Source organism: Equus asinus, chromosome 2, assembly GCF_041296235.1.
Source record: "Equus asinus isolate D_3611 breed Donkey chromosome 2, EquAss-T2T_v2, whole genome shotgun sequence".
NCBI lineage: Eukaryota > Metazoa > Chordata > Mammalia > Perissodactyla > Equidae > Equus > Equus asinus.
The window spans coordinates 87,485,671-87,513,363 of record NC_091791.1 but is presented as its reverse complement, the minus strand read 5'-3'; the positions used below and the strand labels follow the sequence as shown (position 1 = coordinate 87,513,363).

The following is a 27,693-nucleotide window of genomic DNA, read 5'->3' as shown; positions in this document are numbered from 1 at the left end:
AACACATGCAATGGAAGCAGATACTCTATCCTCCACACGTTGAGTGTTTTCTTTCTCCCCATCCCCTACCCTCCCTAAACCATCTGTCTCTTCCCCCAATTTTACAACATGAAACGAAAACAGATCTTTCTTAAGCATTGATTTATTTCTCTGTTATTTGGTTTTCTGTTTTGGTACATGTGAGTTGTGGCTGTAATTCACACAGAAGCTGACATATCTCATTAGGACACGCCCCATAAAACAGAGCAGAGACAAATCGCCTGGCAGGGTCCTGCTTCACCTGGGTGTTATTGCTGAAATCTCTATTTCTAAGAGCACAAAAGAGAACACCCCTTGAATCTACAGAGGAACAAGGACAGGGTAAGCGGCAGCCAGATCTGCCAGGATGGGGGAGACAGACTAAAGACACGGGCTCCCGGGTGGCTGTCTGCAGAGACACGAACATCACAGATGGAGAAGCCACACAAAAATTCCAGAAAGACCAGGGCAGCTGGGGAAATGCTCCAGAAACACATCCCATCCATCAGACCCCTCTGGCTTTCTCCCTCCTACTAGATCCTGAAATAAACACAAAGGCCCAAGGTGGCGTTATACCGAAGCCAGCGGTGTCTGTGCTCTGGCCTCAATCACTGTGCATGTTTTATCCTGGGACCCCGAGAGCCTTTCTCCCAGGCAGGAGCACTGCCCCTCCCCTCACTGGCCCCGCTATGTCCCCAGCCAAACCCCCGAAAGACCAAACAGGCCATGTCCAACTCTAAAAGGTCTTGCCCTCAAAGGCCTGGAGGTTGAAGGCAGTATCTAGAAACTTCTTCAGAGACACCAGGTGAGTGTTCCTGTTCCCTGTGGCCGGTGCAGCCGCTGGGTCCCGACCAACATACCTGGGGGAGGAGAGTCAAGCTAAGAGGAGGGGTGGGCCTGGCCCAGCTCCTGCCTGGGGTCTGCGTGGGTCTAATGCTTATCATCACCTGCGGTAGAGGTGAAGAGCCTGAGATCAAAGGCAGGAGACCTGGGACAGGCAGGAGAGCCTCCAGGTCAGCTCTAACTGCAGAACACCATCAAGGTTTACTCTCTAAAAAGTGGTATTGACGGGGCTCTGATGAGGAAGCCACCCTGTCACCGACAGACACAGAGCCAGAGGGGACTTTGGGGCCCAACCCCTTAGTTTCCAAAGCGGTCCAGACAAGGACAGTGGCCAGTTCTGGGTAACACGGCAAATGGGGTGGGCAGAGCCAGGACGGAGCCTCAGGCCCGGCAGAGGCGAGGGTAGGTGGCGCGCACCCCCGGCACCCAGCCTTGTACCATATGGGCCGCGCCCGGCTCAGGATGGTCATGAAGCGCGGGCTGATGTAGTCATAGTAGCCCATGTTCTTGTGTTCCTCCTGGCACCACACCAGCTCTGCGCCTCGGTACTTCTCTGCTTCTTGCTTGATCAGGTCGAAGGGGAACGGAGAGATCTGGGGCAGGCAGGGAGAAAGGGGAGCACAGCCAGGGGAGGTGGGGCGTGCCCGCAGGAGAGCAGCCACAGCTCTCCTCCAGGGCCCCAGTCCCGGCCCCGCCTGGCACGCTGCCAGAGCCTGGGGGCTGGCGATTTGACTTTGTCCATCCCTCTGGTCGAGCAAGGGCTCGGGCATACCTGCTCCAGGCGTGTGATGGCCACCTGCTCCTCTAGGCCCTGGCTGCTCCGCTCCTTCACGAGGTCGTAGTACACCTTTCCAGTGCAGAAGATGAGCCGCTGCACCTGCTCTGGAGCCCGCGCTGCAGCCCCATCCTCAGGAATCACACGCTGGAAGCTGGTCCCTGGGGAACCGACAGGGCGTGGCAGGGGCATGGGTTCCCAGAGTGGTTAGGGCAGCTTGGGAACCAGGCCTGCGTCCCTGGCACCCCCAGGCTCTCCCTGGCCACTGAGATGACCCCTGATTTAGATCTGGGTGCAGTGGGCACCTCTTGAGCCAAACAATGGAGTAGGGGGCAGAAGACACCCTGAGATGTCACTGGGAGAGGGGTGGAGATAGGAGCTAGAGCCAAAAGCAGAGCCCCAGGAGCATCGACATCTAAGGTGATGGGTGGAGGTGGGGTATGATGGGGAGAGCCCCTGGAGGTGATGGAGAAGGTGATGTCACACCCCATCTGATGGCATTACTGTCCCCTATCTGCTCCTGTCAAGTTGTGCCCACCTCCTGTGCATACTCCAGCTACCCAGTCACCAAGCTGGGAGGTAAGCCGTTGCCTCCATGCACATTCCTCCCTCCCTCAGCCCCACAGCCGAGCCCCCAGCTCCGAGTCCTGTCCATTCTTCCTCTCTGAGCTCATGCCACATGCCAGGTGCCAGACCAAGCACACTGCACAAACCTCTGAGGAAGCTAGTGTCCCCACGTCCCAGGTGAGGACACTGAGGCACAAAGGGTTACTGGCTGCCAGGCCCCACCACAGAAAATCCAGCACCAGGAGTTCAGCCCAAGCGGTCCAGCTCCCACACGAGAGCTCTGAACTGCCAGCTCGGCCACCTGCCCACACGAGAGGGGATGCCCAAACACATGCAGGTGAAACACACGCACTTGTGCCCACTGGTAAGGCCCTTCCTGGCCAGGTCCTGCCCCGCCCGACTACCCAGGACCGTTTTCTGAGACAGCTCTACTCTGTCGAGCCTCAGGGCCCCACACCTGTCCCTCCCTGATCTCCACTGGGTCACATCTCAGTTCCAACACCTGGTCCTTCAGGTGCTTTATCTGACCTCCAACTCCAAGGTCAATGAGGCTGAGAGCTCCTGGAGGGGGCACCGGGTCCCCAGGGCCAGTAATGTCTGTTTGGCTCACGAGTGAAAAAACTGAGGAATGAGTGAATGAACGAATGAATGAATGATACTTAATGCCCCACTAACTAGGCAGACCTCCAGCAGGCCTCCTGCCTCTAAGCTTCTCTGGCACAGCCAGGCCGGCCCTACTGGGTGGCTGGGGGCCCCAATGCACTCCTCCATCCCTGGTGCTCAGCCCAAATGACCCCAGCTGGAACAGGTTGGGTGGTCACAGCACCAACCTCCCAACCCAGCCACAGGTGGAGACCGAGCTGGGAGCTGCTGCACGGCCGACAGAGCCAAAGACAGAGGTGAGGACAGAAGAGGCCAGGAGCAGAGGCCACACCATGGGCCACCAGGCCCCACACCAGCCGCCTCCCCAACATGCCCAGACACGTACCAGACACCATTTGGTCAAAGCTGGACTTGGCCTCTGGGTGCCTCAGCAGAGATTTGGGTGTGAAGATGATCAGCTGGAAGGGAAACATGTGTCCAGCTGCCAGCTGCCTCTGCCTGGCCAGGGCTTCCCACACTTGGCCCCTGCACTGCTATGGTGACAGCCGGGGTGCGTGGCTCACCGGCTTGCGGAAGGGCAGCAGGATCTGCCGGCGCAGCACGTGGAAGTAGCTGGCCGGCGTGGAGCAGTTGACCACGATCCAGTTGCAGTCATAGAGCTGGCACACCTCGAAGTCCTCAGTGAACGCCTGGGCGGGACAGGGTGTGGCTGGGAGGTGGCCCACTGTGGCCCCCCGGCGCTGGCCTCACGGGCACGGCAGGGCACGCCCCTGTCCTGGGGGAGGGCGGGTGGCACTCACGGGGTAGGCATCCGAGTCATCATTGCTCATCTGCAGGAACCTCTCGGGCCTCGCTGAGGAGTGCTCCGGGCCCTGGAAGCAAATGCCACATGGCCCAGCGGGCCTGAGTGGGGCGGAGGGTCTGACATGGGACAGACACCTGGCCTTGCAGGGATCCGGGGCTCAGGGGAGAGCCTGGGCAGATTCTCAGAGGAGGTGCCCTCACTCTGGAGCCCGAACCACAGGAAGGAAGCAGGAATGTGGGACAAGAGGAGGGGAGCATCCTCAGAGGAGAGTCTGGCCAGAGCCAGCTCATGTGAACACGCAGGGCAGGAGGAAAAGGCAAACAGGCCAAGCTGAGATGCTCGTTCTCTAGAACATTCTGACCTACAGCAGCGGCCGTTTACTGAGCGCCTGCTGGGTGCCAGGCACAGTTCTAGGGACCCACACAGATGACTCACTTTACAGATGAAGGAGGAGAGGGGCAAGGAGGTGAAATAACAACCCCAAGGTCACTCAGGCAGAAGGGGCAGATTCAAATCCAGGTCTGTCTCTGCTCCATGAGAGCAAGAAAACCCCACACTGACCTCCAAGCTGGCTCCCCGTGGGGCAGGGCTGACCTGCTCCTCGGCCACCACCCGCCCCTCCCTTAGTGGGAACGCCCCAAGGACCCAGCACCACAGGCACCAGCCAGGCCAGCCCAACCCTCCCCGCCCAGTCTCAAGCTCCACCCCGTGAGCAGCCACCACCGTTACCACTGGGTGACCCTGGGCAGGTCACGCCACTTCTCTCCTCTTGTGTGAAATGGGAACAGGCCTGACCGCCCAGGCCAGCTGGAAGGATGCCACAGATTACACAGTGCGTGCAAGGTGCTCGGCACAGAGTCCAGCCTCTGAACAGCCCTTCGGTCATGACAGCAGTGCTCAGTCCCTGACCGATGACCAGCCCAGGTTGAAGGGCCCTCAGGGACAGCCACTGCAGCCCAACAGTCCAGGGCAGGAAGGTCTTGCCCTAGGTCACACAGTCAGGCAGTGGCTGAGCCCCCTCTGCTCCGTGCTGCCTCTACAGCCAGTACAGGCCCCCCTCCCCTCACCTGGTCAGGTTGCACGCCCACCGGGGTGGCATCTCATAATGCTCTGCTCCTCCCCTTTCCTCCCCCGCTGGCCTGCACAGCCTCCCTCTCCCCCATGTGTGACTACACAGGCTGGTCACCCAGGGCAGCCCCAGAGGACAGGCGGTACTGCACAGCATAAGTTCAAATGCCAGCTACTAGCTGTGTGACCTTGGGCAAGCTACTCAATCTCTCCAGGCCTCAGTTTCCTCAACTGGAAAGTGGGAGCAGGACCTACATCATTAAGTTGTTGTAAGGACTGGAGGAGTTAATACACAGAGAGGGTTTCAACCAGAGCCCGGCACACAGCAAGCTCTCAGACGTGTCAGCTGCTTCTGTTGCCGGTAATAGCAGTCCCATTGTCGTCTTTGGCAGCAGCCACACACCCCCACACAGGCCTCCCCCGAGTAGACCAGGTGTTCCAGGAGGCTGGAAGGTGCATGCCCCCATCTCTGCAAGTGGCCAAGGGTCTCTCCCCAGCTCCCGGCCCCATGGCACCCTCACCATGCCCTCCATGCCGTGGGGCAGCAGCAGCACGATGCCGTTGTGCCGCACCCACTTGGCCTGGCCTGTGCTGATGAACTGGTCGATGATGCACTGGGCCGTGTTGTGGAAGTCACCAAACTGAGCCTCCCAGAGGACCAGAGCGTTGGGGCTGGCCATGGCATAGCCCAGCTCAAAGCCTACACAGAAGACACCAAGACAGGGCCTGCCACACACTGTCACCACAGGGCAGTGGCTCCAGTAAAAGCCCGCCCTTCCTCATACGCCCTCCCTGCCCCCACCCAGCCTTCCCAGCTGGCCAGGATGAGCCCAAGGACTTCCTGGGGCCCAAAGGCCAGGATCTACTGGGAGCCGACAACATGCCCAGAGATGCCACCCTCAGCCCTGACCTCATGCATAGCCAGCTTCAGCCTTATTTAGACCAGGAGCCACGGCCAAAGAAACCCCGGGGAGGCAGCAGGGACCATCTGCCAAGAGAAGCCCCTCCATCTGTGCAGTGCTGCTGACAGGAAGGGCCAGGCACAGCCCCGGAGGCGACTCTCAGGGCGTTCCTGCTTCTGGGAGGTGGCAGTGAGGGAGGAATCGAGCCAGCTAAAGGTCAGCCAAAGGAGAGAGAGGACAGGGGACACAGCCTGGGAAGCCCAGAGCCTAGGGAGGGGACCTCAAGACAGGGCTGCAGTGTATAGTGCACAAGAGACAAGACTGGGGTCAGGAACTTTGGGGGGGAGGGGCCAGGCCAGGATCAGGGCCAGTCAGTGACCGCATCCATGAGTGGAGTCTATGGGGTTTTCTGTCTCCCTGCTGGTGCCCACAGACGGGCTCTGGTATCCACAGACCCCCACTCAGGCAAGCAGGGGCCCCCAGCTGGGCTCCCTGCGGGGCCAGATGGGACAGGACCTCATCTCCCATGTGGCCTCAGGTGGGCACAGCCCAACCACTGTCCCTCAGGGCTGTTCCAGGACCCAGGGCCACCCGGGGGCCTCTGAGCTCCTCCCAGGTCCTGATCCTGGCTCCTCCCACAGCCCCAGGCCCAGTCCAGGGTCACAACAACAAAGACAGAACATCCTGAGCTGCAAGGCCCTCCGTGGTCCCCAGGCGTCTCCAGGCCCACCTGACCCGCAGGCAGAGTTCCCACGTACCCAGGACTCCATACTCCGAGAGGGAGCTGTTGCACACAGTGTAGGGAGCCTGGTCAGGCCAAAGGTGGTTCATGGGGACACACGTCCTCCGGTCAACTTCCTGATCGTGGAGAACGTGGTGCCGGTGACTGGAGAGAGACAGACCAGGAAGGGCTGGATGGCAGGTGGACTGGCACCTGTTCACCCAGCACAGGGGGGTCGGGCAGCAGGAGGCAGGCCAGCCTTCGTCACTGTGCCAGGAAACCTGACAGTGCCACAGGACGGCGGCACGGACAGGGCCCTGGAAAGCCAGAGTGACCTGGTCCCTCCTGTAGGCAGCCTCCCCAGCCCACAGTGCGGGTGGTGTCCCCACACAGTGCCCTGGGGGTCTTGGAGCACAGACTTAAGAGTCCCCTCTTCTCACCAAAGAAGGGGCCAATAAGACCTGCCTTCCCCACCTCCCAGGCGCTGGGCGGAGCCTGAGACCCTAGGAGGCCATACTTCTGGGGCACTGTCCCCCTGCTCACCCTGCCAGCCCCTTTACCCCCTCGCTTGTTCTGCCCAGGGTCATGGGAAGCAGGAAGCACTGTGTGTAAGTGGGGCCACCTGGCTGACCCCCAAGCCTGGTGAGGACTGACACACAGCTCCACTGCAATGGAGTGGCCCACTGTGGCCCTGGCTGGAGTGGGGCCAGCAGTGATGAGTGACTGGGACACGAGAAAGACAGCTTGTCAAATCCTGGAAGCCATAGTACCACGACTCGCTAACATGGCAGTGATGGAGTCGGGATGCGTAACATCTGGGGCCCCAAACAGAGGAAACGGGATGGGGACACTGACAAGGGTAAGGTCCTTCATCTGGACCCGAAACTCAACTGCAAACAAGCAGGATGGGGGGGGGGGCTGCTTTAACAGCAGTTCACGAAAGAAAAAATAAAGGATCTTGAGGACCACAGATGGCCTCAAGGCTTGATATCCACCAACAACTTGGGCCAAGTGGTCAGTTCAGCATGCTTGCCCCATGGGGGGTGGAGAGGAGGCCCAGTGGCCCTCTGACAGCTTGGCCCAAGGGCAGGGGCTGGGGATGCTGACAGGGCAACCTGTGAAGACCTCAGCCAAACAAGGGCCCTCCCTGGACACCGCAGACAAGGTGCAGGAAGAGGGGGAGGCCCCAGCTCCATCCAGGGTCCCAGGCCGACTCTGGAGACTCCAAGCACAGCTGGGCTCCCAGCGCCCCAGGGGCTCGATGCAAACAAGGCTAACGCCCACAGGGCCTGCATCCAGACCCCCTGCCCTCACCTGAACGTGCCCCTCTCCACGTCCTGCCCGCTGAGCCGCACATGGATGCCCTCCTTGAGCAGGGAGCCAAAGGCCATGTACTCTGCCAGCGCCCAGTCCACCGTCCGCTTCTTGATCATGTCCTCACGGCCCCGCAGGATGCGAGAGAGGCCTGTGAGAGAAAAGGACCAGCCTGAGGACCCCACCTCGGACAGCCACAGCACCAGGGCCCTGACCCAGGTGTGTACGTACTCAGTGTACACACCTCCCACAGGTGGGCCAGGGGCAGGCACGCCTCCTCCAGGAACCCCACTCCAACCAAGATGACGGGCAGGGCCGAGCCCACCATCCCCACCAGCCTCCCTCCCTGCAGGAAGAAGGTGGTACCACTGGGCGAGCATCTGCCATATGCCAGCCACTGTCGTAGGCACCTGAGTTGGGTACCTTCCTCACAACCCCATAAGGGTGCTACCAGCTGTCCCCACTCTCCAGATGAGGAGACTGAGGCTCAGAAGAGGAAAGTAATTTGCTCACGATCACAGAGCTAGAAAGGTGCTTGGATTTAAGCCAGGCACCCAGCCCACGCTGGGGTCCAGTCAGCCCTATGCCCGCACAGACCCCCTGTGACATGCACACAGAGTGGGCGCCCAGGACACCTGGGCCTGTGAGCACAGAATGGAGAAATCCCCTGGAACTCCTACAGGGTGATCAGAGGGTGTGCAGGTGCCCACTACTGCCAGGGGCCCTCCAGGCTGCCCAAGCAGAAGCCACAATGGCCACAAGGTGCCAGTCAGTGCAGCTAGTGACCGCCCACTCACCTGGGAGCCACAGGGTCACCTTGTCATCCATCCAGGCCCCCTGCAAGCCCAGCATTTACATCCATCCCCCACATTTCAGACCCAACCGCCCCCTCCATGGGACGCCCTCCTTCTCTGTTCTCCTGCCTGACCCAGGGACACCCTGGCAAAAGCACTGGGGAAACCCACGGTGCTTGGTCACCGGCTCCCAGCTGGGAGCATGACTCCACATCTGCCCGCCCTGGGAGGAGCTGTCATCACAGGCACCTCTCGGGGCCGCAAACGAGGCTCTGGGAGTTCAGCTGACCAGCCAACAACCAAGTGGGGACCCAGACCAGGCCTCCCTGACCCCTGACGCCATCTCCCATGGGGCACAAGGTTGGGTCTGGGATAGTGGCCCATGCTGGAGCCTGCACAGTAACCTCACCTGTGTGGATCTTAAAGTCCTCCAGGGGCACGGAGCTGGCCACGTCACCAATGTGGGTCAGCACGTCCTCAGGAACGCCCGTGGCTGGGCACGTCATGCTCTTGGGCTCCCCGTCCACATTGAAGAAGCCTGAGATGGCAGAGTCTCCATGAACTTTTCGGGGGTGGTGGGGCCTCAGGGCCCCCAGGCAGCCTGCCTCCCCAGGACTCAGGGGCCCACCCTTATGTATGCCCACCAGGCACTCAGACTCCACCCTGAGCCCATCCTCAGGACCCGTGACAGCTGACAGCCCCAGCTCCTGCTCCTACACCTACCCACATCCTCCCCTGGGCTCCTGTGCAGGCCACTCCCAGGGCCCAGGGTCAGAGCCATCCAGCTTCACCCCAGGGAGTCTCCCTGAGCACTATCCCCAGGACGCCAAGAGCTAGGCTGACCACCAACGACCAAGTGGGGACACAGGCCAGGCCTCCCCAACCTGATGCCATCTCTTACGGCCACAATGGCAGGTCTGGGATTGGGGAGCACCCTCTGAGCACCCGTCTCCAAGACTCTCTACACTCATTGTCCACCCTCCCTGGCTCAGCCCTCCCTTTCCAGGAGCAGCCGGTCACACGTGCTCTGAGGGTGATGCCATCTCCCCTCTACTCCGGCTGACCCCGGCCTCAGGAATGGGCCCCACAAAGCCTCGGGGGTCTCAGGGACAGAGCCTGCAGCCTGTCACTCCCAGCAACTCGGCACTCGCTCACCGGGCCAGGGGGAGTCCAGCCAGTGCTTTATGTGCAGGATCTTTTTGTCCTTGGACCTGCCGTACGCCTCCTCGCAGATCCGGTCATATTTGGCGATTTCTTCCTGAAATCGGAATGAAGGCACGGACTGAGTCAGTGATGCCCTGGGCAGCCAGAGGCTGGGGAGTAAACCCAGACTCATAAGCCCTGGTCCCCCTCACAAGGTCTAGAACTCTCTGTCCGCCAACCTGCAGGGACCTCGTGGCCACAGGCTAAAGTGTCAGAGTTCAGGGGATCCCTCCCGCTCAGCAAGGGACTTGGAGGAGACCTGGGAAAGTCTCACAGTCCTCGCTCTCTTGACGGCAACAGGACCAACGCATCCATAGATAGCTGTGGGACAAACCCAGCTCGGAGCCACCTCCTCCAGGATGCCTTCCTAGATTCCTGCCTGAGGCTGGACTTGCCCGTATGGCAGTATTCGCTGCATCCCGCCAGGCTGTAAATGTCTTTGGTCCTCAGTCCCCCTTGATAACCGGGGGCTGTTGAGGACAAGGAACATATTGGCTACTTTCTTAAGTCACCAGTGCCCAGCACCGCACTGGTGACATCAGCAACCACCCCAGAGTCCTGGCTCCACTGAGGCTTGTCCCAGGTGCCCATGAAGCCGTCCACCCACCTCGAACTCCTGCAGGGTGACCGTGCCCTCGGCGATGAGCTTGTCTGCGTACTTCTTCAGCACAGGCACCTGTCTGTGGATCTGCTTGTACATGAGCGGCTGCGTGAACATGGGCTCGTCCATCTCATTGTGGCCCCGCCGGCGGTAACAGACCTGCAGGGATAGTGGGGGACAGGCGGCTCAGACCCTGCACCCAGGCAGTGTGGGTGGCCTAGTCACTACACAGCTGGGGCACATCTGGCCGGCCACATCCTTCGAGGCCCCTGAAAGCCACCCCCCCATCACTGAAGGCCCCACCCCCAGGCCTTTGATACTTCCATCCAAGAAGCACCCCCAGACCTGAATGCCGAAGATGCTGCAGACCCGGCCCACTCGGCAGGACAGGGATGGGCTGCGCACCCCCCACCTTGGCCTCGGCCCCCAGACCCACCAGGTCCACCACGACGTCTTTATTGAAGGTGTTCCTCCACTCGGCCGCCACACTGCACACGTACATCACAGCCTCTGGGTCATCCGCGTTCACGTGGAAGATGGGCGCGTTGACCACGCGGGCCACGTCGGTGGGGTACGGTGAGGAGCGGGCCATTCGGGGGTCCGTGGTGAAGCCAATCTGCAGAGGCGGGAGGCAGCGACGGCACCTCTGTTTGCTAGAGCTAAAGGAGTGGCTCGAGGAGCAGGCCCGTGCCTCGAGGTCCATCAGGTTTGCCCAGGAGGCACGTGGGACACAAAGGGGTAACAGGCAAACGGTCCGAAATCAGACACAGCAGCAGGTCCCATGGGGATGAGGCCCCCGCCACCAGGGGAGTTGCATCTGCTCTTTTTTCTGCAATCCTTTTTATACGTGGCGGTAACGAGGAGCACCGGCCGGGGGAAATCCTAGTCCCACCAGTTACTAACCGCACAACCTGGGGCAAAGCACTTAAATCCCAAAGCCTCAGTTTCCTCCTCTGTAAAAAGGGCTCATTCAATTCCTACCTCACAGGGTTACGCTGAGCCCAGGTCCTCGGACGCAGCCCCTTAGATGACTTACTGCAATTAAGGCAGTTAACCCGGGCTTTACAGGCTCAGGAGAGCTGTTACAAACCACAGCTGCCATACAAGCAAGGCCTGCGACAGTCGGGTTCCAAGACGGACTGGTTCCTATGAGCTAAAGGGGGCATCCAGCTACATATCCAGCCTCTGTGCTCGGTGCTGGTTACACCTTTATTCCTTTGTCCTTACAACTTTCTCCAAGATCTCTATGTGGATGTATATTCTCTCAAGGCACGTGTGTGTGTGTGCATCTCTATCTACATCCATCTCTCTATATGTATACGTGTGGGTCTATATCTCCCATTTCCACAGACTGGGGCCCGAGGCTGGGGAGGGCAGGCATCTTGCCTGAAGTCACAAGCTGGTAAGGGGCAGGGCAGCAGGAGTAGCACCAGGACTGCCTCATCCTTCCCCTGCAAGTGCCTGGGTTTCAGGGATGAGTGACGCTGACGAGGCCTGGCATTCAGCTGAGGCCCTCACCTGGTTGTTGACAACGACATGCACGGTCCCGTTGGTGGTATAAGAGGGCAGGTCGCTCAGGTGGAAGGTCTCATAGACCACGCCCTGGCCAGCAAAGGCGGCGTCTCCATGGACCAGGATGGACATGACCTGCAGGATGTGAGCCAGGAGGAGCCCCATGCCCTAGCGTGTACGTCCCAGCCCTGCCCCCTGTACTGCAGAGACCCAGGGTCCAGCCTCTCAGAGCCACCTCAGGGCCCAGGTGAGCCCACCTTCCTGCCCTGGGCATCCCCACGGTAGAACTGCTCTGCCTTTGTCTTCCCCTGCACCACGGGGTCCACGGCTTCCAGGTGGGAGGGGTTGGCCACAAGCGACAGAGTGATGTTCCTGTTCGTGACTCGGTTGATCCTCTCGTGGTACATGCCGAGGTGATATTTGACGTCTCCAGAGCCCTGAAGGTTGAGGTGAGCTGTGATGAACCCGCCCCTCCCATCCCAGACAGGCGGACAGACGGGCAGATACACAAGCCCCCAGTGGGGCTGGGATGTTCCATGGACTCTGCTCCCTGGGAAGGCTGTGCTGGCCCAAATACCTGACTCTCCAGGAGCTCTGGGACCTGGGCTTGGTACCTACCTCGTCTGCTGCCTCCAGCTTGGGGTCAAACTGGCAGAAGATCTGCTCCAGGTCCTTGCGGATGACGTTGGCCAGCACATTCAGCCTGCCCCTGGAGCCAGAGGGGCTGGGTTCTCACCCGGCACAGAGGCTGCCTCCCCTCACAGGCTCCAGCACCGCAATTCCCCCTGCCTACCTGGGACCTATCAGAATCAGCATGGGGGTTGGGGAGACTCCCCCCAACCCCCAAGTGGAGCCCAAGTGAGGCCAAGCCCTCTCATTCTATCTCAATCTACAAGGCACGTCAGGGGTCCTGGCCAGCTAGCTCCCCCGGGCAGGAGACCCCCCCCCCACACACACACACATCTCAGACTCAGGAGGCCTCATGGCAGGAGGCCTCAGCCCCACCAAACAGCTGAGCCCAACCCAGCATCTTGATCCCAAACTGCCAATGCCTCACAGCTGCTCACACATGTGCCCCCACCCCAGCCCAGCAGCATCCTGGAATGGGATAGGGGAGAGGGGACTGGACTGACCCTAAGATCAGGAGTTACCAGAGGACCTGTCCAGGGGAGCTGGGGTTGGGCATGGGAAAGCAGCCAGGGACCAGGGCTTCTCCAGTCCGGCCTGAACTTCCCCCTCAGGGAGCGGTTTATTCAGGGGTATGCCCAGCCTGATAAGAGCCCAGGGGATGACCTCTTCCCCCATAACCCAGCCCCAGGCCGGCACACACCCTGGCCTGACCCTCAGCCCTGCATGGCCCGGCGAGGGAAGGGCAGCCCTCTTCCAGGTGGGCCTCTCTCCTGTTCTGTGGGGGCAGGGCTGTGGGGCCACAGAAGCCGTATGAACATCTCTCAGCCCCTTTGGGCAAAGTCCTGCAGCCTCAGAGGCCCCTCCCCGACTATGGAGGCCGAGCATAGTGCAGCCCCTCAGCTCCCAGTGCCCTCCTCAGCCAAAAGCCTGCCCAGTGCCACCATATGGTCCCAGAGCCACCAGCGACCCTCCAGCACCATCTTCTCCCACGGTTCTACTGAAGCCAGGTGGGCCCATGCCACCTCAGACCACTGGGCCAGCTCTGCCTGACCCCCTAACTGGACACTGGGCATTTCCAGGCCCCTCAGAGCACGGAGCCTGTGACAGGCAAACCCTCAGCTCCTGGCAGGCCAGCCCACAGGAGGCGGACCCTCCTTAAACTGCCTCTGGACCCCCTCGTGCTGATGAGATCCAGCCTGGCCCAACTGTGAGCAGCTGGCAACAGTCACAGGAAACACCAGGGCTTTGCCCCCCAGCCCACTCAGCATGTCCTTGCGCCCCCCCACAGAGCAGGGCCCCTGGCCAGATTGTCCCCAGGCTGTATTCCTCACTAGCCCACAGGCTCCAGCTCAGAGGTAACTGCCCAGTTGCCAGCCGGCCTTCCAAGTCTTTATCAAGGTCACAGGGAAGCGTGCAGTCAGCTGGCAGCCGGGGAAACAGACCCTTGGCTCACCTCTAGAGACCTCCCTCCAGGGAGTGCCAACCTGGGGCCACCTGCCCAGGTCCTGCCCTCACCTCCCTGGGACATGCCTTTCCACATCTCCTTGTCCACAGGAACCTCAAGAAGCAAGATACACCCCTTTTTTTTGAAATCTACACCCCGCTAGGGACAGCAGCAACATGATGAGAGAGAAACTGAGTCTGAGAGAACCTGGTTAGTCCCTGGCGCCATGTGATGAGTAGGCCAGGGCTCAGGTACTCAGAGAACTTTCTAGGCTACTCTGCCTCCAGCCCCAGGTCCCTGCAACACCCCTGCTCTGATTTTCATCCCCTCCCTTCCACCTCAGTCTGCTGGGACTGGAGGAGAATGCACGAGGCTATGGAGGGGAGGGGAGCGGGGTGAGGGGCCCACCTGTGGGGCATCCCCAGGATGACATTCTCGATCCCCATCTCACTGGATTTGTCAATGATGGTCTTGAGGGCCGGAATCATGACCTCACAGCCCTCCAGGCCAAACCGCTTCTCCGAGGACCACTTCCGGGCCAGGAAGTCTTCAAACCTGCTTGGGGAGAGATGGGAAAAGATGGAGAGGCTGGGGCTACACGGGGGCTGCTCAGGAGGACTTGGAGCAGACGCTCCCTCTACACAGTCCAGAACCTGCCACGGACACCACGATGCCCCCACAAGAAAGAAGCACGGGTGAGGGGGAGGCCGGGCATGCCCCCAGCTTAACCAAAGACCTCTGCCTGCACCCATTCCCAGCTACCACCCTCTCCCACTTCCAGACTGTTCCAACAAGCCATCTCTACCTGCTCCGGGCCACTGTCCTCCTGCACCACATGCACCGCCCAGGGCTCTCCCACCAGGCCCCAAAGACCCCCTCACGGCTCAACTCAAATTCCAGCCCACACCTCACTGCTCAAGGATCCACCCTGCCCCCCGTGGCTGGACCAGTGCTCCTCCAGGCCCCCGCAGCCCCCAGCAGCCCCAAGTTCAGAGAGTCCCGTGGGCAGAGCCATCTGCAGGGAGGCGCCATGACACGCACTCCACGCAGAGACATCTTTCTGCCCAAACATCCCCACAACCACTTTTGGCCACTTCCACCTTTGCTTGGTGTGTCCCCTGCTGCCAGGTTCTCCTGGCACCCCATCCCTACCCATCTGCCCAGCTTTGCCTGAGCATCTGGCCCCAGTGCTCCTAAGGGCCTCCTCCAAGCCAGCGGTGAGGCCCATCCAGTCTTGCCTTCCCTTGCCAGGCACCCTCCTAGTTTCTTAGCCAGGGCCTGGATGTCTCATTCAGCCCTGGAGCAGACCCCCTCGGCCACTCGGGGCATCCGGGGCGGTGCTGCGGGCCTGACCTCATGGAGCGCACCAGCCGTGCCAGCAGAGTCCGCTTCTCCTCGCTGGAGAACTGCATCACGCCAGGGGTCTCGAACTTCTGCCGGATCCACTGGCACTGCTCCACGTCGTTGATGAACATGAACTCCAGACCGATGTGCTGGCAGTATGTGCTCTGGGGGGAAAGGTGGGGACTCCACAAGGAACCAGGAAGAGGGATGGCTGCCCCGGCATCTGCAACAGAAAAGGCAGCGCCCTCCCTCCCTCTAGCACGCTCCAGAGAGCTCCATCAGGCATGCCTGACACAGCTGCCTGTGCTCACCTCCAGGCGCCGGATGATCTCCCGCAGTGAAAGGGTGTGCTCAGAGCCCCCAATAAAGGTGGTCGTGGGCAGCTGGAACTCCTTATCCAGGTCAGCCTCCCGCAGGTCATAGAAGGCTGGCGAGGCACACGTGGCAGAGCCCAGACCGCCGACAGGAGGGAAGATGGAACTCAGGCCCAGGTGGGGCCCAGACCTCACAATAGTTCCCCCAGCATCCTCCCCCTAGGTCCGGCCTAAAGGTCACGGACCCTCTGTCTGCAGCGAACGGAGGTAAGAGCCAGAGCCCCACCTGCCCCCACGAGGGTGGGCCTGGACGGGTCTCTCAAGCTTGCTGAGCATGGTGCACCAGCCAGGGAGGATGGGGGGACATCTCTCCCAGGAACACCATGCAGTAGATGGGCAAGGGCCAGAAGAAAGCCTCCTGGGTGCTGGCTGGGCCCCAGGACCCAGAGGCACTGTGGGCTCAGAGCCCCTCACTGGGCCCCAGGACCCAGGGGACTCTGTCATTGCCAGGGCATCAGGAAACGGTACCCACTCTCACCCAATTTATCGATGGTTGTGATTAGGTCCGAAGGCACAAAGGAGTCCAGGTCTGCATCCAGAATGCCCAAAGGGTCCAGCTGGGCTACATGGTGGCCCCGGATCTGGGAGAAGAGGAAAAGGTCAGGGCTGGGCTGGGACCCAGCTGGACAGACCTGCGTCAAGGGTAAGGTCCGGGCCCCGGCCCCTCACTTCCTGCTTCAGAATTTCAAGTTTCCCCATGTCTCCAGCACCCAGCCACAGCACAGCTGCCTTGGAGGCCCCACCATGGAGTGGACTCTGTTTAAAAGTGCAACATGCAGCTTTCAAAAAATAGGAAAGGATGCAGACACACAAGTGGTTAATACAGTACTATTAGGAATCACAAATTTCTAGAAACTTCCCAAACATCCATCAACAGGAAACTGGAATATGGATATGGGAAATCCACGCAGCAGAGTACTACAGAGCTGTTAAAAAGGAATGAGGAAAATTCCTATCTGCTACTGTGAGAGAGTCTCCACAAAATATTGTTAAGCAAAAACGCAAATTATAAAAACATGTACGTGGTAAACTACCCATTATCTAAGAAAGATGAGATAGAAGGAAATACATGCTTTTGTGTATATCTGTATATATAATATATGCATTATAAGAATAAATCATAAAATAAGAAAACCTTAAAATAAGAAAAATTATTTATGGGGCAAGGACAAGATAGAGTGGAGTGGTAGGGCTAGAAGGTAGACTTTAAGAATATATCTAGCTTTGAAGATTTGACTTTGGAGTCTTGTAAATATTTTCTATCACTATAAAACAAAATTAGGTTTTAAAACTGAAAGTAAGACAAAACAGCGCCAGCCCTGTGGCCTTGTGGGTAAGTTCAGCATGCTCCCCTTTAGCAGCCCTGGTTCGTTTCCCAGGCACGGACCTCCACCACTCATTGACAGTCATGCTGTGGCAGTGACCCACATACAAAATAGAGGAAGATTGGCACAGATGTTAGCTCAGGGTGAATCTTCCTCAACAAAAAAGAAAGAAAGAAAGTAAAGCAAAACGAATTAATGCATCCATCTGGTGGCATAACCACACAGAGAGGAATTATCCCAATTGATGAACAGAATGTTCCCTAAAGACAGACACAGCTGCAGGAAAATCACAAATGCATTTTTATTACTGATCAGGAGCGGTAGTGTTAGAATTGTACTCTAAGACTGTTGTGTGTGGGTTGTGGGAAAATCAAATGCCACTGTATTGGTGACTTTGAGAGCCTCTATCGTTGGTATCTTTAAAAGGAGATGGTGACATAAGATTGATGGGGTCAAGGACACACACTGAGTCTTGCATTTGAAGCATGCAGATGCATCACTATAAACCCACAATGTATGTTAACTTTACAAAAACCCACAAATTTCCTGGTTCTACCAACGGGAAGATCCCAGCAGTCGGGATCAAAGCAACAGCAGTGGACAGTCCCGACTCCCCGGAGAACTGGCTGCTCCCAGGGCTGGGCAGAAACACACAAGATGAGGTCGGAGCATCTTGTCACACCAGACAGCAAGGGGCTGCTCAAACACTGCCCGGGCCGGAAGCAGCGACACATTTTGAGCCACAATAAGGATAAGATCGGCAACAGACTGAAACTCATCAAATATATTTCAATTCCTAAACAAAAGAAGAAAAACTTTCACTGGCCATCTTTAGAGGATGCGAGGGAACCACCTCGTAATTCTGAAAATCAGTTAATAACAGGAAAAAGAAAGCATTGACCCCGTCTCTCCTATACAACTTGTCCCTCAGGATAAACAGAGCTGACAAAGGGCAGTTTCTCCTGATAGAAGTACTTTAGGGAATAAAGAAAGACGGAATTAGAATATCACCATTTTTACCAGCCCTAATCAATTAATGTGTCCAGGAAATAGTCAGCCACGGCTGCTATGATGAAGTGCCCATAGCCACCAGGAAGCTGATTTTGAAACAAAGAAAGTCAGACCTACATTGGATCAAGCTTCTCAATCTAACTACCAATTTACAGAAATTACATGAGACAAAGGGACAGACGAAGTGACACCATGGGGATGCAATCAGCAAAATCAGACTCAGGAAAACTCCCCAGGACAAACAGCCTGGTTTCTTCCACAAAAAACAATTTAAAAAAATGGCAAGAAACACAAAAACCATTAGAGGGGAACCTGCAGAGTCCATGAGATGTGGGAGCCACATCAACTCGTCATGACCTGTGGCTTTATTTGGATCCTGATTCAAACAAGCAGTAAAAAGAAATCATAAGACAAACACAGGCAGACGTGAAGACCAAGGGGATACTGGATGACATTAAGGATTATTGTCATTATTTTTAGGAGTGACAATGCTATCGTGGTCTATTTTTTAAACAGCCTTTATCTCTAGAAAGACATGCTGAAATGTTCAATGAATGAAATGATCAGATGCCCGGGATTTGCTTCAGAATAATCAGCAGCCAGTGGGTGGGGCCAGAGGTGAGTAATAGATGAATCAAGACGGGCCCTGTATTGATGGGTGTGGGGGGCACTACACAATTCTTCTGCCTTTTATAAGTTTGAAAATGTTCATAATAATAAGTATGGGGTTTTTTTGGCACTGTGTGCAAATGAGTCAAACCAGAGCTCTGCCTCCTACTGGCCTGTGAGGGGCTGTGGCCCCCTGGCAGGTGGTCATCCACAACAGGCACAACCTCTGGCAGATTTTTACCATGCAGATATGCAGTAACAGGCCTGAAGCCAGAGACTATCCTGCCCGAAGGACTCGCTCATGCCTGGTCTTGGCTGGTTAAAGAACAAAGAGCAGCTGAAGAGCTGGGAACTGTGCTTAGAAGACGAGGCCCTCAGGCAGCCCTCTGAATGTTATATTAAATATAGAGCTTTATATTCCTTATTCTTCATTTTTGAAGTCAATGGTTAAATCACTTTCAGCTTCTTTCAGCCAGCCAAGGAAATCATAATCACCACTAACGCTGTTCGCTTGCAGGTCGCCCACAGTCCATGGGTCCTGACACCAGCAAGGGGTCCAGTCTTGCTCTCTTCCCTCTTCCATCCCAGCACAGCCGATGCCCAGGGAGTGCAGGTGCCATCCCACACAGAGAGCCTCCCTCGGAGGCAAGGCACCATTTCCATTAGCTAAGGCTGCCCACTCCCCCAGCTCCTGCAGCGACTCGTTGTTCCCTGGCAGGAGATCTCTGCCAAGGGCATCAGGATGTCCTTGCCCTTCCTTCCGCAGGTTTGCAAGACAAGTTTCTCTTAAGAAACACCTTGTGCCACTGACGCCAAGAGAGATCGCAAACAGTTACACTTGTTACGGAGTGAACACCCAGGGCAGCTCTCCAACTAATCCTGTTCGGTCAAGACTAAGATTATGGAAGGTCATCAGGGCTCCTTGATGGAGCAGGGGCCCAGCCTGGGGATCCAGTGGGGGGGAGGGGGGGCCTAACTCTCCAGAACAGAGCAGCTGGTAGTGGGAGAGCTGTTTACTGAACCATTCATTCATTCCATAAGCACTACTTAAACACCTGCTGTATATCACTGCCTTGGAATGTCCTCTTGGAATGCTCAGTCAAGCGGAGAAAACAGACATCAACAAGGCTCCATCTACTGAGCTTTCATTCAACATTTACTGAAACTGATTTCTCAGCACGCCTCCAGGTACTTGGGGCAAAGTGGTGTGTGATATAAACAACATTCCATGAGAAAGACGGCACACAAACAAATCAGGACACATAAAAACACCAGGGGGGTAAGTGACATGAAGGGTAATGTGACAGAGTCGCAGGAAAAGCAAGAGCCCCCAATAGACGACTCAGAGAAGGGCTCTCAAAGGAGATGACGCTGGGGCTGAGCAAGTCCCCTCACCATCAGCTCCTGGCCACACCCAGGAGCCAGTCCGGCCTCGCAGCCTGCCCCCTCCCCACCGCTCACCTGGTAGGCCCGGATCAGAGACTGCACAGCCAGGTGGTCCTCCACCAGCTTGCTGGTCTTGGTCCGGCTCGAGACTGCCGGCCTGCTCTCAGGGATGACAGAGGGGATCCGTGGCTGAGCCAAGCCACACGAGGCTTCCTCGCTGGCTTTCCGGAAAAAGCTGTCCCAGGACTGGGCAGGGACAGAAGCAAGAAAACAGCCAGGTCAGGGCCTGCGAGGAGTCGGGGGTGGCCCAGGCTGGGGGCCCAGGGGGTATCGGATGTTCCTCACCACCACAGCTCTCAGGGCCCTCCCAGGACCCTGCCAAGGAGACCCTCTCAACAGGCCCGGGCCCTCACCCAGAGCCCAGATCTCTGCAGGACCCAGCTTGGAAGGGGTGCGGGGGGAGCTGTAAGTTGTGACCCAGGGCTTCATGCATGAAAGGGGCTTCCAGGACTGGGGAAATGCGCCCCGACACACCAAAGCTTGGAGGAGGCCTTCGTGGAGGGCAATTTGGCAGAAAGGCCCTCAACATTTTCAACGCACATATCTTCTGAACCAGCAATTCCACTGCTAGTAATTTATCCTACAGATGTGCTTGTACAGGTATACCCAGAAGTACCCACAAGGATGTTCCCTACAGGACTGTTTATAAAAATGACAACATAAAAACAATCTAAGTGGTGATCAATGGGAAACTGGTTAAATAAAGGATGGTAGGCCTAGATTCTGGAAGATGATGCAGTCCTCAAAAAAAAGAGGTGCATTTATTACTGTGGATGTGGAGTATCGCCAGATACATTGTAAAGTGAACAAAGCAGAAGAGGACGTATGGTTTGCTATTTGTGTAGAAGCAAAAAGCAGACGTGTGTATGGACAAGCACCTCCATGTTCTAGCAGAACACACACAGAAGTGCTTTCCTCTGCACACTGTTGTACGGTGCTGGTAGGAGAATATAGTGGGACAAGACCTGTGGAAAGCATTTTGGCAACAGCCATCAAAATTATATATACAGAGGCCAACCTGGTGGCACAGTGATTAAGTTCACACATCCCACTCCGGCAGCCCAGGGTTCGCCGGTTCAGATCCCGGGTGCGGACCTACGCACCGCTTGTCAAGCCATGCTGTGGCAGCGTCCCACATATAAAGTAGAGGAAGATGGGCATGGATGTTAGCTCAGGGCCAGTCTTCCTCAGCAAAAAAGAGGAGGATTGGCGGCAGATGTTAGCTCAGTGCTAATCTTCCTCAAAAGAAAAAAAATTATATATACAGATAGTCTGTAACCCAACAATTTCACTCTGGGGAATTTATCCTACAGATAACTACACACATGCAAGACGACTAATGTACAAGACCACGCCCTGCAGCACTGGTCATGACAGCCAGAGACCGGAAATGAGGTAGATGTCTGTCACTGGGAACAGGGTGGCACATCCATACTGTGGAATACTACGCAGCTGGAAAAAAGAACGATGAGGCTCTTGATGGACTCCCAGGGAAAGATCTGGGAGATGGATGCTAAGTGAAAAAAGCCTGGAGCAAATCAGTGTATGTTACACGTTACTTTTGTGTCAAGGGGGGAATCCAGAGTTCTATTTACAATAAGTAACCTACAGAAGCTCTTTGAAAGGATACAGAAAAAACTAAGAGCAAACTGGGGCACAGACAGGTGGGAGCTGAGCAGATAGGGGATGCATTGTGGGGAGCCTTTTTCCTATACAACCTCATCCTTTTTGGTTCTGGATCCTGTGAACGTTTTACTCTGCTCCGAGGAGTGGGAGTGAGGAGGAGGGAGAGCAGCCTCATTTTTCGCTTTTCACTGTCATCTGATGTTGTTTTGAGGTTTTTTGTTTGTTTGTTTTTACCATTAGCAGGTATTTATCAGCTCAGTACATACGTAAACACCTATGCCCCTCACTACAGAATGAGGAGCCATCCGGGGACAGCACAGCATGGCAAAGGGGGCAGAAGCAGGTCTCAGGCCAGGCTGAGCAGAGCATTATCAGGGCTTCTCAAGCCAGACCACCACCCACTGACTGGTTCAGCAACAGAAAAGCAATGGTCTCTCCTCACCCAACATCAGGACAAGGCTCTTTCACAAACAGGGTTGACGGAGGACCTGAGGGGCAAAGAAACCTGCCCGAGATCACACAGCAGCTAAGCTGCTTCTCCCCGCTACCCCCTCCGCATCCTGGCCCCAGGAGCTTCCAGTCTACACAGCGGGCGGAGTGGGGGTGCCAACCTTGTGGACACTCTGGGGGTTTTCCAGCCAGGCGAAGTACATCTCCTCCATGTAACTAGAGCCACCTCCATGTTTGCTGCTTGGGAAGGTGGCCGGTGGCCCAGTTGACCTGCTGCACCAGTTGAACACCTGGACGTCACGTGGAGCCAGGAGCCTCAGGGCCTGTGCCCCAAGGCGGGATGGCAGCAGCCTCAGCTGACTCATCCTAGACACAGGCAGTGAGAGAGAAGCATAAACCACAGGACCAGGTCAGAAGGCAGCTCTGGCAGCCACTGCTCACTCACCCGGCATCCCCTGGTCCTACTTGGCAGGTAGCCCTGGGCTAGGCAGTGACGAGGCAGAAGTGAATGGGACACTGCCAGCCATCCTGGGTTCACTGCCTACTGGGAGATCCCAGCTCAATAAACTCCATCGACAGCTACTGAGTATCCCTGAGGCCCAGTCCTGCTGTGCTCCATCCAGCCCAGCCTGGGCTCCCTCCCCGCCACCCCCCAAAGCCTGATGCAAAGGCAAGTACCTGCCTCAGGGAGCACCCAGCCCAGATCCTGGAGCCCCCTCAGAGGGTCACAGGGCACATGCAGCTGGTACCCTGAAGTGGGCCATGCAGCTGGAAATCTTGGAACTCAGGCAGGGGAGCCCTACAGGGGTCAGGTGTGCCATGCATGGTCAGGAAAAAGCCAGAAGAAAGGAGTCTGGCTGAGCAAAGGTGTGGGGGATGCTGGGTGATGGAGATGCATCATCCCAGGAGGCCCATGGCACTGCTGGATCTCAGTCACTGTGACCCAAAGCTACCAGTGACTTCCTCTGACTGGAGGCCGATGACACAGGCCTCAATGGCCCCACTTCACAGCAGGGAGGACTGAGGTGCAGAGAAGGGAAGGGCCCCAGAGAGCAGCAGAGGGCAAAGCAGAAGGCAAGCCCCACGCCCAGCCCAGCCCAGGGCTGGAGCTGCCCTCTCAGGCTCCTGTACCCTGCCCAGGGTGTACACTCAGGACCACATCACTCAGGACAGCTAACAGCACAGGGGGACACACAGGCTGGAAGCCACCCAGGATGGGGAAGGACGAGAACCTGCAGCTCATCTCACCTCCATTATGTCACCTGCCTTTTCCCAGGGGAAATTCCTGAACAACAGGTTTTCAATGGTGTGTGTGTGTGCGTGCGTGCGTGTGTGCATGCGCGTGGTAGGAGGGAGCTTCCTCCACCCCCCAGAGAACAGAAGCTCTAAGAGCCTCCTCCAGTGCTGGATAGCCCCCAGGGCTCCCCATCCAGGCAGGCTGGGGGCTGACAGGCCCACTGAGGCCCTTGCTGCCCCAACACCACCGCCACCTCATCCTACGCAGGATGTGTACGGTAGGACCTCTATTCTCCCACCCCTACAACTGGGAGCAGAACTCCCCCTCTGCCCCAGCCCAGCACTGCCTGGACATAGAACGGTTCCCCTTGAATCCTCACTAATGCCCTTCTGCCCAGAGAATCCCAGCCTGTGAGCAGGGTGCAGCGCCAGAGCACCCCACCAGGGGCCGTGCAGGCAGGAGAGGCCTGCTCTCCATCGCACATGCTCCCCCTCACCCTTCCTCCTAGAAAATGTGCCTTCTGGGGCATAACTGGCTTCTAGGTCCTGCCCAGGCCTGGCTCTGAGCTCAGCCAACAGGCCCCTCCACCCCCACCTCAATCAGCTCAACCAAGTCGCCAGAACCAGCACCATCTGGCTGGACCTTCCACAAGGGGCGAGGCCTCAAGGCAGGGCCCGGCCCTCCCAGCCTGCCTCCTCCCTCTTTCCCTCTCTCTCCCTCCAAACTCACATGACGCAAAGGGAAGGCAGGGGTGGTCTCTTCAAGCGAAGGAAAGTGGGCTTCTCAGGGCAACCAGGAGCAAGTCTAAACAGAGGAAACTTTAAAAGCAAAAATAGATTGCAATGCAGGGCAGAAGGAGGCGGGTGCAGCTGGAATTGAGCCCCAAGGGCCCCAAGCTTCCTCCCCACCTGCTCAGCCCCTGAAGCTTCGGACTGAAGCCCAGTGCCGCCAGCCCTACAGCGAAGGTGGCTGAGGCTGCTCCCCCTGGCGTAGCACCTCTCCAGGTGCTGGATGGGGGCTCGAGGCATGAGCTCAGGGGCAGAGGGCCAGGGTCCCAACTCCTGCTCCACCTCTGACTGTCCCCAAGGCCTCAGCAAATATAGGGCTGGCCAGCCCAGATGGCCACTGGGCCTAGGAGCTACTGGCCTGGAGACATCAGGAGAATCTAAATAACAGAAGCTCCATCAGCCCCACTCTAAGGCAAAGGCAAGCAGACGCCAAGACCGTCCACCGTGGGAACAAACATGAGAAGGCAGTCGGTGAGCACTGATGCTGGGACGGGCACTGTGCTCATTCAACCCTCAACAGCCTCAGGAGGTGGGCACCTGGATTAACCCCACTTTATAAACAGGGAAACTGAGGCACAGAGAGGCTCAGCTGATGAGTGATGGGGCTCTAGGTGCTTCCAGAGCCTGTGCCCTCCTGACTGCGGGGTCAAGACGTAAACCCAGATTTCTCTGAACAACAATGCACCTTCCAACAGCTGCAGCCAGCACTGCTCCCTCTGCTGACACCCACCCCCACAGCCACTCCCACAGGGGAATAGGACGGCTCAGGGGAGCAGAGACAAAGCTTGGCTGTGTCCAGCCCTGCCCAGTGCTGGAACACTGTGTTTTATAAACACTGAATGGTCTGGGGCAATCGCTGGAGTACTGTGACCTTCACCTGGCCTGGCAGGAGGACAGCCAGCCAGATACCCCCGCCCCCACTCCAGCAGGGCTTGAGGACCTAGGAACCCTGGAGGGCTGGGACCAGTGCCAACTGCAGTATCTGGAGCAAGAGCCCCAGCCAGCCCTGCCAGGTCCCTCCCACACGGGCGAAAGCAGCGACAAAGAACCAGAGTTGGGCCCCGTGAGCACCTCCAGCCCAGCTCAGCCTCCAGGGACCAAGAGACAGGTTGCTCTAGGCAGCTCTTAGGGGTCTCCTCTCTAGGGACCCGCTCAGTACCATCCCCACCCCTACCCCCAGAACTGTAACAACTGCAGATATCCTGGCCACTCCCACACACGAGGCTCTGGCTGGGCTGCCCACTGTAGACATCAGTTAACAGAGATCCCCAGGGGAAGGGTCCTACCCAAGACCTTGAAGCTGGGCAGCAGAGGAACCTGGACTCACGCTGCTGCAGGCTTAGCCTGGCGCCACATGCTGAGAATTAAGTGGGCTTTTCTCAGGAATATACCCCAACTTTAGTTTGCTGAACCCAAGAGAAGGCCGGAGGCGGACTCTGAGGTAGGAAGTAGGGTAGGGAGGTGTGCTGATTTCCTTTGCAGAGATGAAGGGTCTGAACTAAAGCCACGAGACGGGAAAAGTACAAAGGTAGATGGGGCCTGTTCCAAGACTATGGGATGTGCAGGGAGGGGCGGCAAGAGTGGGCGTGGGCCCCTGGTGGACAGGTGTCAGAGTGAGGCGCTGGGGTCCACTTAATGCCCATAGCACCCTCCTGGGACCTCAGGGATACACTCCCCCTACCAAACACACACATCTCCCTGGGGCGTGGGACGCGCACTTCCAGGCCGGCTGCGACCTCAGGCCAGTCTTGCCTTTCTCATGGCCTCAGTTTCCCCGTCTGTGAGCAGAGACGGTGTTTAAAACTGCCTAGAAGGGCCCTGCCCCCACGAAGACCCGAGACTTCGAAGCTGCCTGCGTGTCCCGCCAGGCACATAACACTGGACCCTCCCCACCCCACGCGGCTCTCCGCAGCCCCGGCCCCTTAAGAGGGCTACGACCAGCAGGCCCCTCCCCAGGCCACGGAAGGCAGCGTGGACAGTCTGCAGTCTTCCGCCTGGAACCCCACCGTTAGCGAGTCGCTCCTGTACGCAAAACACTGCACTCCCAGGATCAGACGTGTTTGAAGGGCTGGGGGGGGAGGGGGTGGTCCTTGGGGAGGTCGCGGCCAGCCAAGGGCGGAGCTAAGGTCACGCTCACTCTCCCTCCCGCCTTCCCCGGGGGGCCCGGCTCAAGACTGCGGGCAGCGGCGCCCCTGAAGCCGGGAGCGGGGGTCAGAGGGGCCGCCCCCGAGACGGCGGAGAAGAGGGGGCGCAGGGAGCCGGAAGGTAGGGGCCGCCGCGCTCACCGGCCGCCGGGGGTCTGCGCCGCGGCGCGGTCCGGGGGCTGCAGAGCAGGGGGCTGAGCGCAGGCGGTGCGCGGCGAGCCTGCCAATTACCTGGGTCACGTGACGCGGCGGCGCCCCGGAGATTCCGCGCGTCGCGACGTCTCCGCGGACGCCCCGCCCCGCCCCGCCCCGCCCCTGGCGACGCTGTCCGCAGTGCTGACGGCCCGGCCTGAGGCCGCCTGGCCCGGAAGAGTGAAGACCCCGCACCCCGCAGGGACCTGGCACACTGCTGAGCCCCTGAACCCCAGTGTCCTCTTGTGAATACTGAGGAGAGTGTACCAGAAAATAAGCAGTAGTTTGTGTATATGAGAGGATAGTTTCCATTTCATCGTCTGTAAAAAAGGATGCTATTAAAAGTCCTACTTTCTTAAGGCTGTTTTGAAGAAAATACGAGATGATGCATATAAAGATAAGGCATATAAAGCTTATCTCAGAGGCTGATACACATTTTACGCATCTATCATCCCAGTTATGGAGACTTGGGCTGCCTTCACTTCCTTGTTGCCACAAAGAATGCTGCAATGAGCATCTTCCTACACATTCCCTTATGAACCTGTGTGGAAATTTCTCTGGAATATATAACAAGGAGCTGACTTGCTGGGTCATGAGTATGTGTATACTTAACTTGACTCACCAGGGTCACATTGCTGCTTGATTCTAAATTCCCATAAGGAGTGCAAGAGGATTTTTAAGTCCTCCTATCCCAGCCAACGCTTGGCAGTGTCCAGCTTCATAAATTTGCCAGAATAACAGATGCAATGTCATGTTATTATTTTAATATGCATTTCTCTGATTGTCAATGATTTTCATCTCACATTGTTTGTTAGCTGGGGGAGGAGGGTCCTATTGTATTTCCCTCGGGTTCTGTTCTCATTTATATACAGGAGTTCCTTTTGTAGGAATTTATACATCTGCGGTTCAAACCTCCATCAACTCTCCCATGGATTATTGCAACAGCCCCCTAACTAGACTCCTTCCTTCCACACTCACTCCCCTGAATTTTAAGCTCAACCAGCAGACAGAATTTTCCTTGTAAAACACCAAATCATGTCGCCCTTCTGCTTAAAACCCTCAAATGGCTTCCTATTTCACTCAGAGCAAAAGCCAAAATTCTCATATTTGCTTCTAAGGTCCATTATCTCATTTCAAATACTTCAGGCATGCCACCATGCTTAACGAAGAAGACTAGGAAACCAAAAGAAATAGGTAATGTAATAATCTTTGTGTTAATGAAATGCACATGCCCACAAAACTGCAACATACCTTTCACAAGAGCACGTTCAAATACAAATTCAAATAATGAAACACATTAATATGGTTACCCATGGGGAAGAAAGGTTTCAGGATGTTGATATGAGT

General features: G+C 57.2%; 1 protein-coding gene across 3 annotated transcripts; it reads right to left on the bottom strand.

Annotated features, from left to right (window-relative positions):
* Positions 1 to 126: 126 nt before the first annotated feature.
* OGDHL (oxoglutarate dehydrogenase L) lies at positions 127 to 26,433 on the bottom strand. 3 transcript variants are annotated; one of them, XM_044759293.2, is made up of 24 exons: positions 26,296 to 26,404; positions 23,952 to 24,026; positions 22,147 to 22,351; positions 19,925 to 20,095; positions 15,997 to 16,099; positions 15,456 to 15,571; positions 15,154 to 15,308; positions 14,209 to 14,355; positions 12,345 to 12,435; positions 11,984 to 12,163; positions 11,733 to 11,861; positions 10,651 to 10,830; positions 10,221 to 10,373; positions 9,566 to 9,668; positions 8,820 to 8,948; positions 7,617 to 7,767; positions 6,340 to 6,467; positions 5,201 to 5,379; positions 3,607 to 3,678; positions 3,370 to 3,495; positions 3,192 to 3,264; positions 1,634 to 1,797; positions 1,300 to 1,454; positions 127 to 878 (listed from the first exon to the last, which is right to left on the bottom strand). In XM_044759293.2, coding segments are annotated over exons 2-24 (3,036 nt in total). In that variant the 5' UTR covers positions 23,954 to 24,026; positions 26,296 to 26,404; the 3' UTR covers positions 127 to 754. The 3 variants fall into 3 exon arrangements, with proteins under 3 accessions (XP_044615228.2, XP_044615226.2, XP_014685960.3); XM_044759291.2 differs by having other exon boundaries at positions 23,952 to 24,040; positions 26,296 to 26,401; XM_014830474.3 differs by lacking the exon at positions 23,952 to 24,026 and having other exon boundaries at positions 26,296 to 26,433.
* Positions 26,434 to 27,693: the final 1,260 nt, after the last annotated feature.

What these genes read in the sequence shown, in the direction of transcription:
- OGDHL (XM_044759293.2), bottom strand. An exon ending in CACAACCATCGATAAATTGG is followed by an intron (nt 15,572 to 15,996) that starts GTGAGAGTGGGT and finishes GTGCCTCGCCAG; the next exon opens with CCTTCTATGACCTGCGGGAG. An exon ending in CTCGGAGTATGGAGTCCTGG is followed by an intron (nt 5,380 to 6,339) that starts GTACGTGGGAAC and finishes TCTTCTGTGTAG; the next exon opens with GCTTTGAGCTGGGCTATGCC.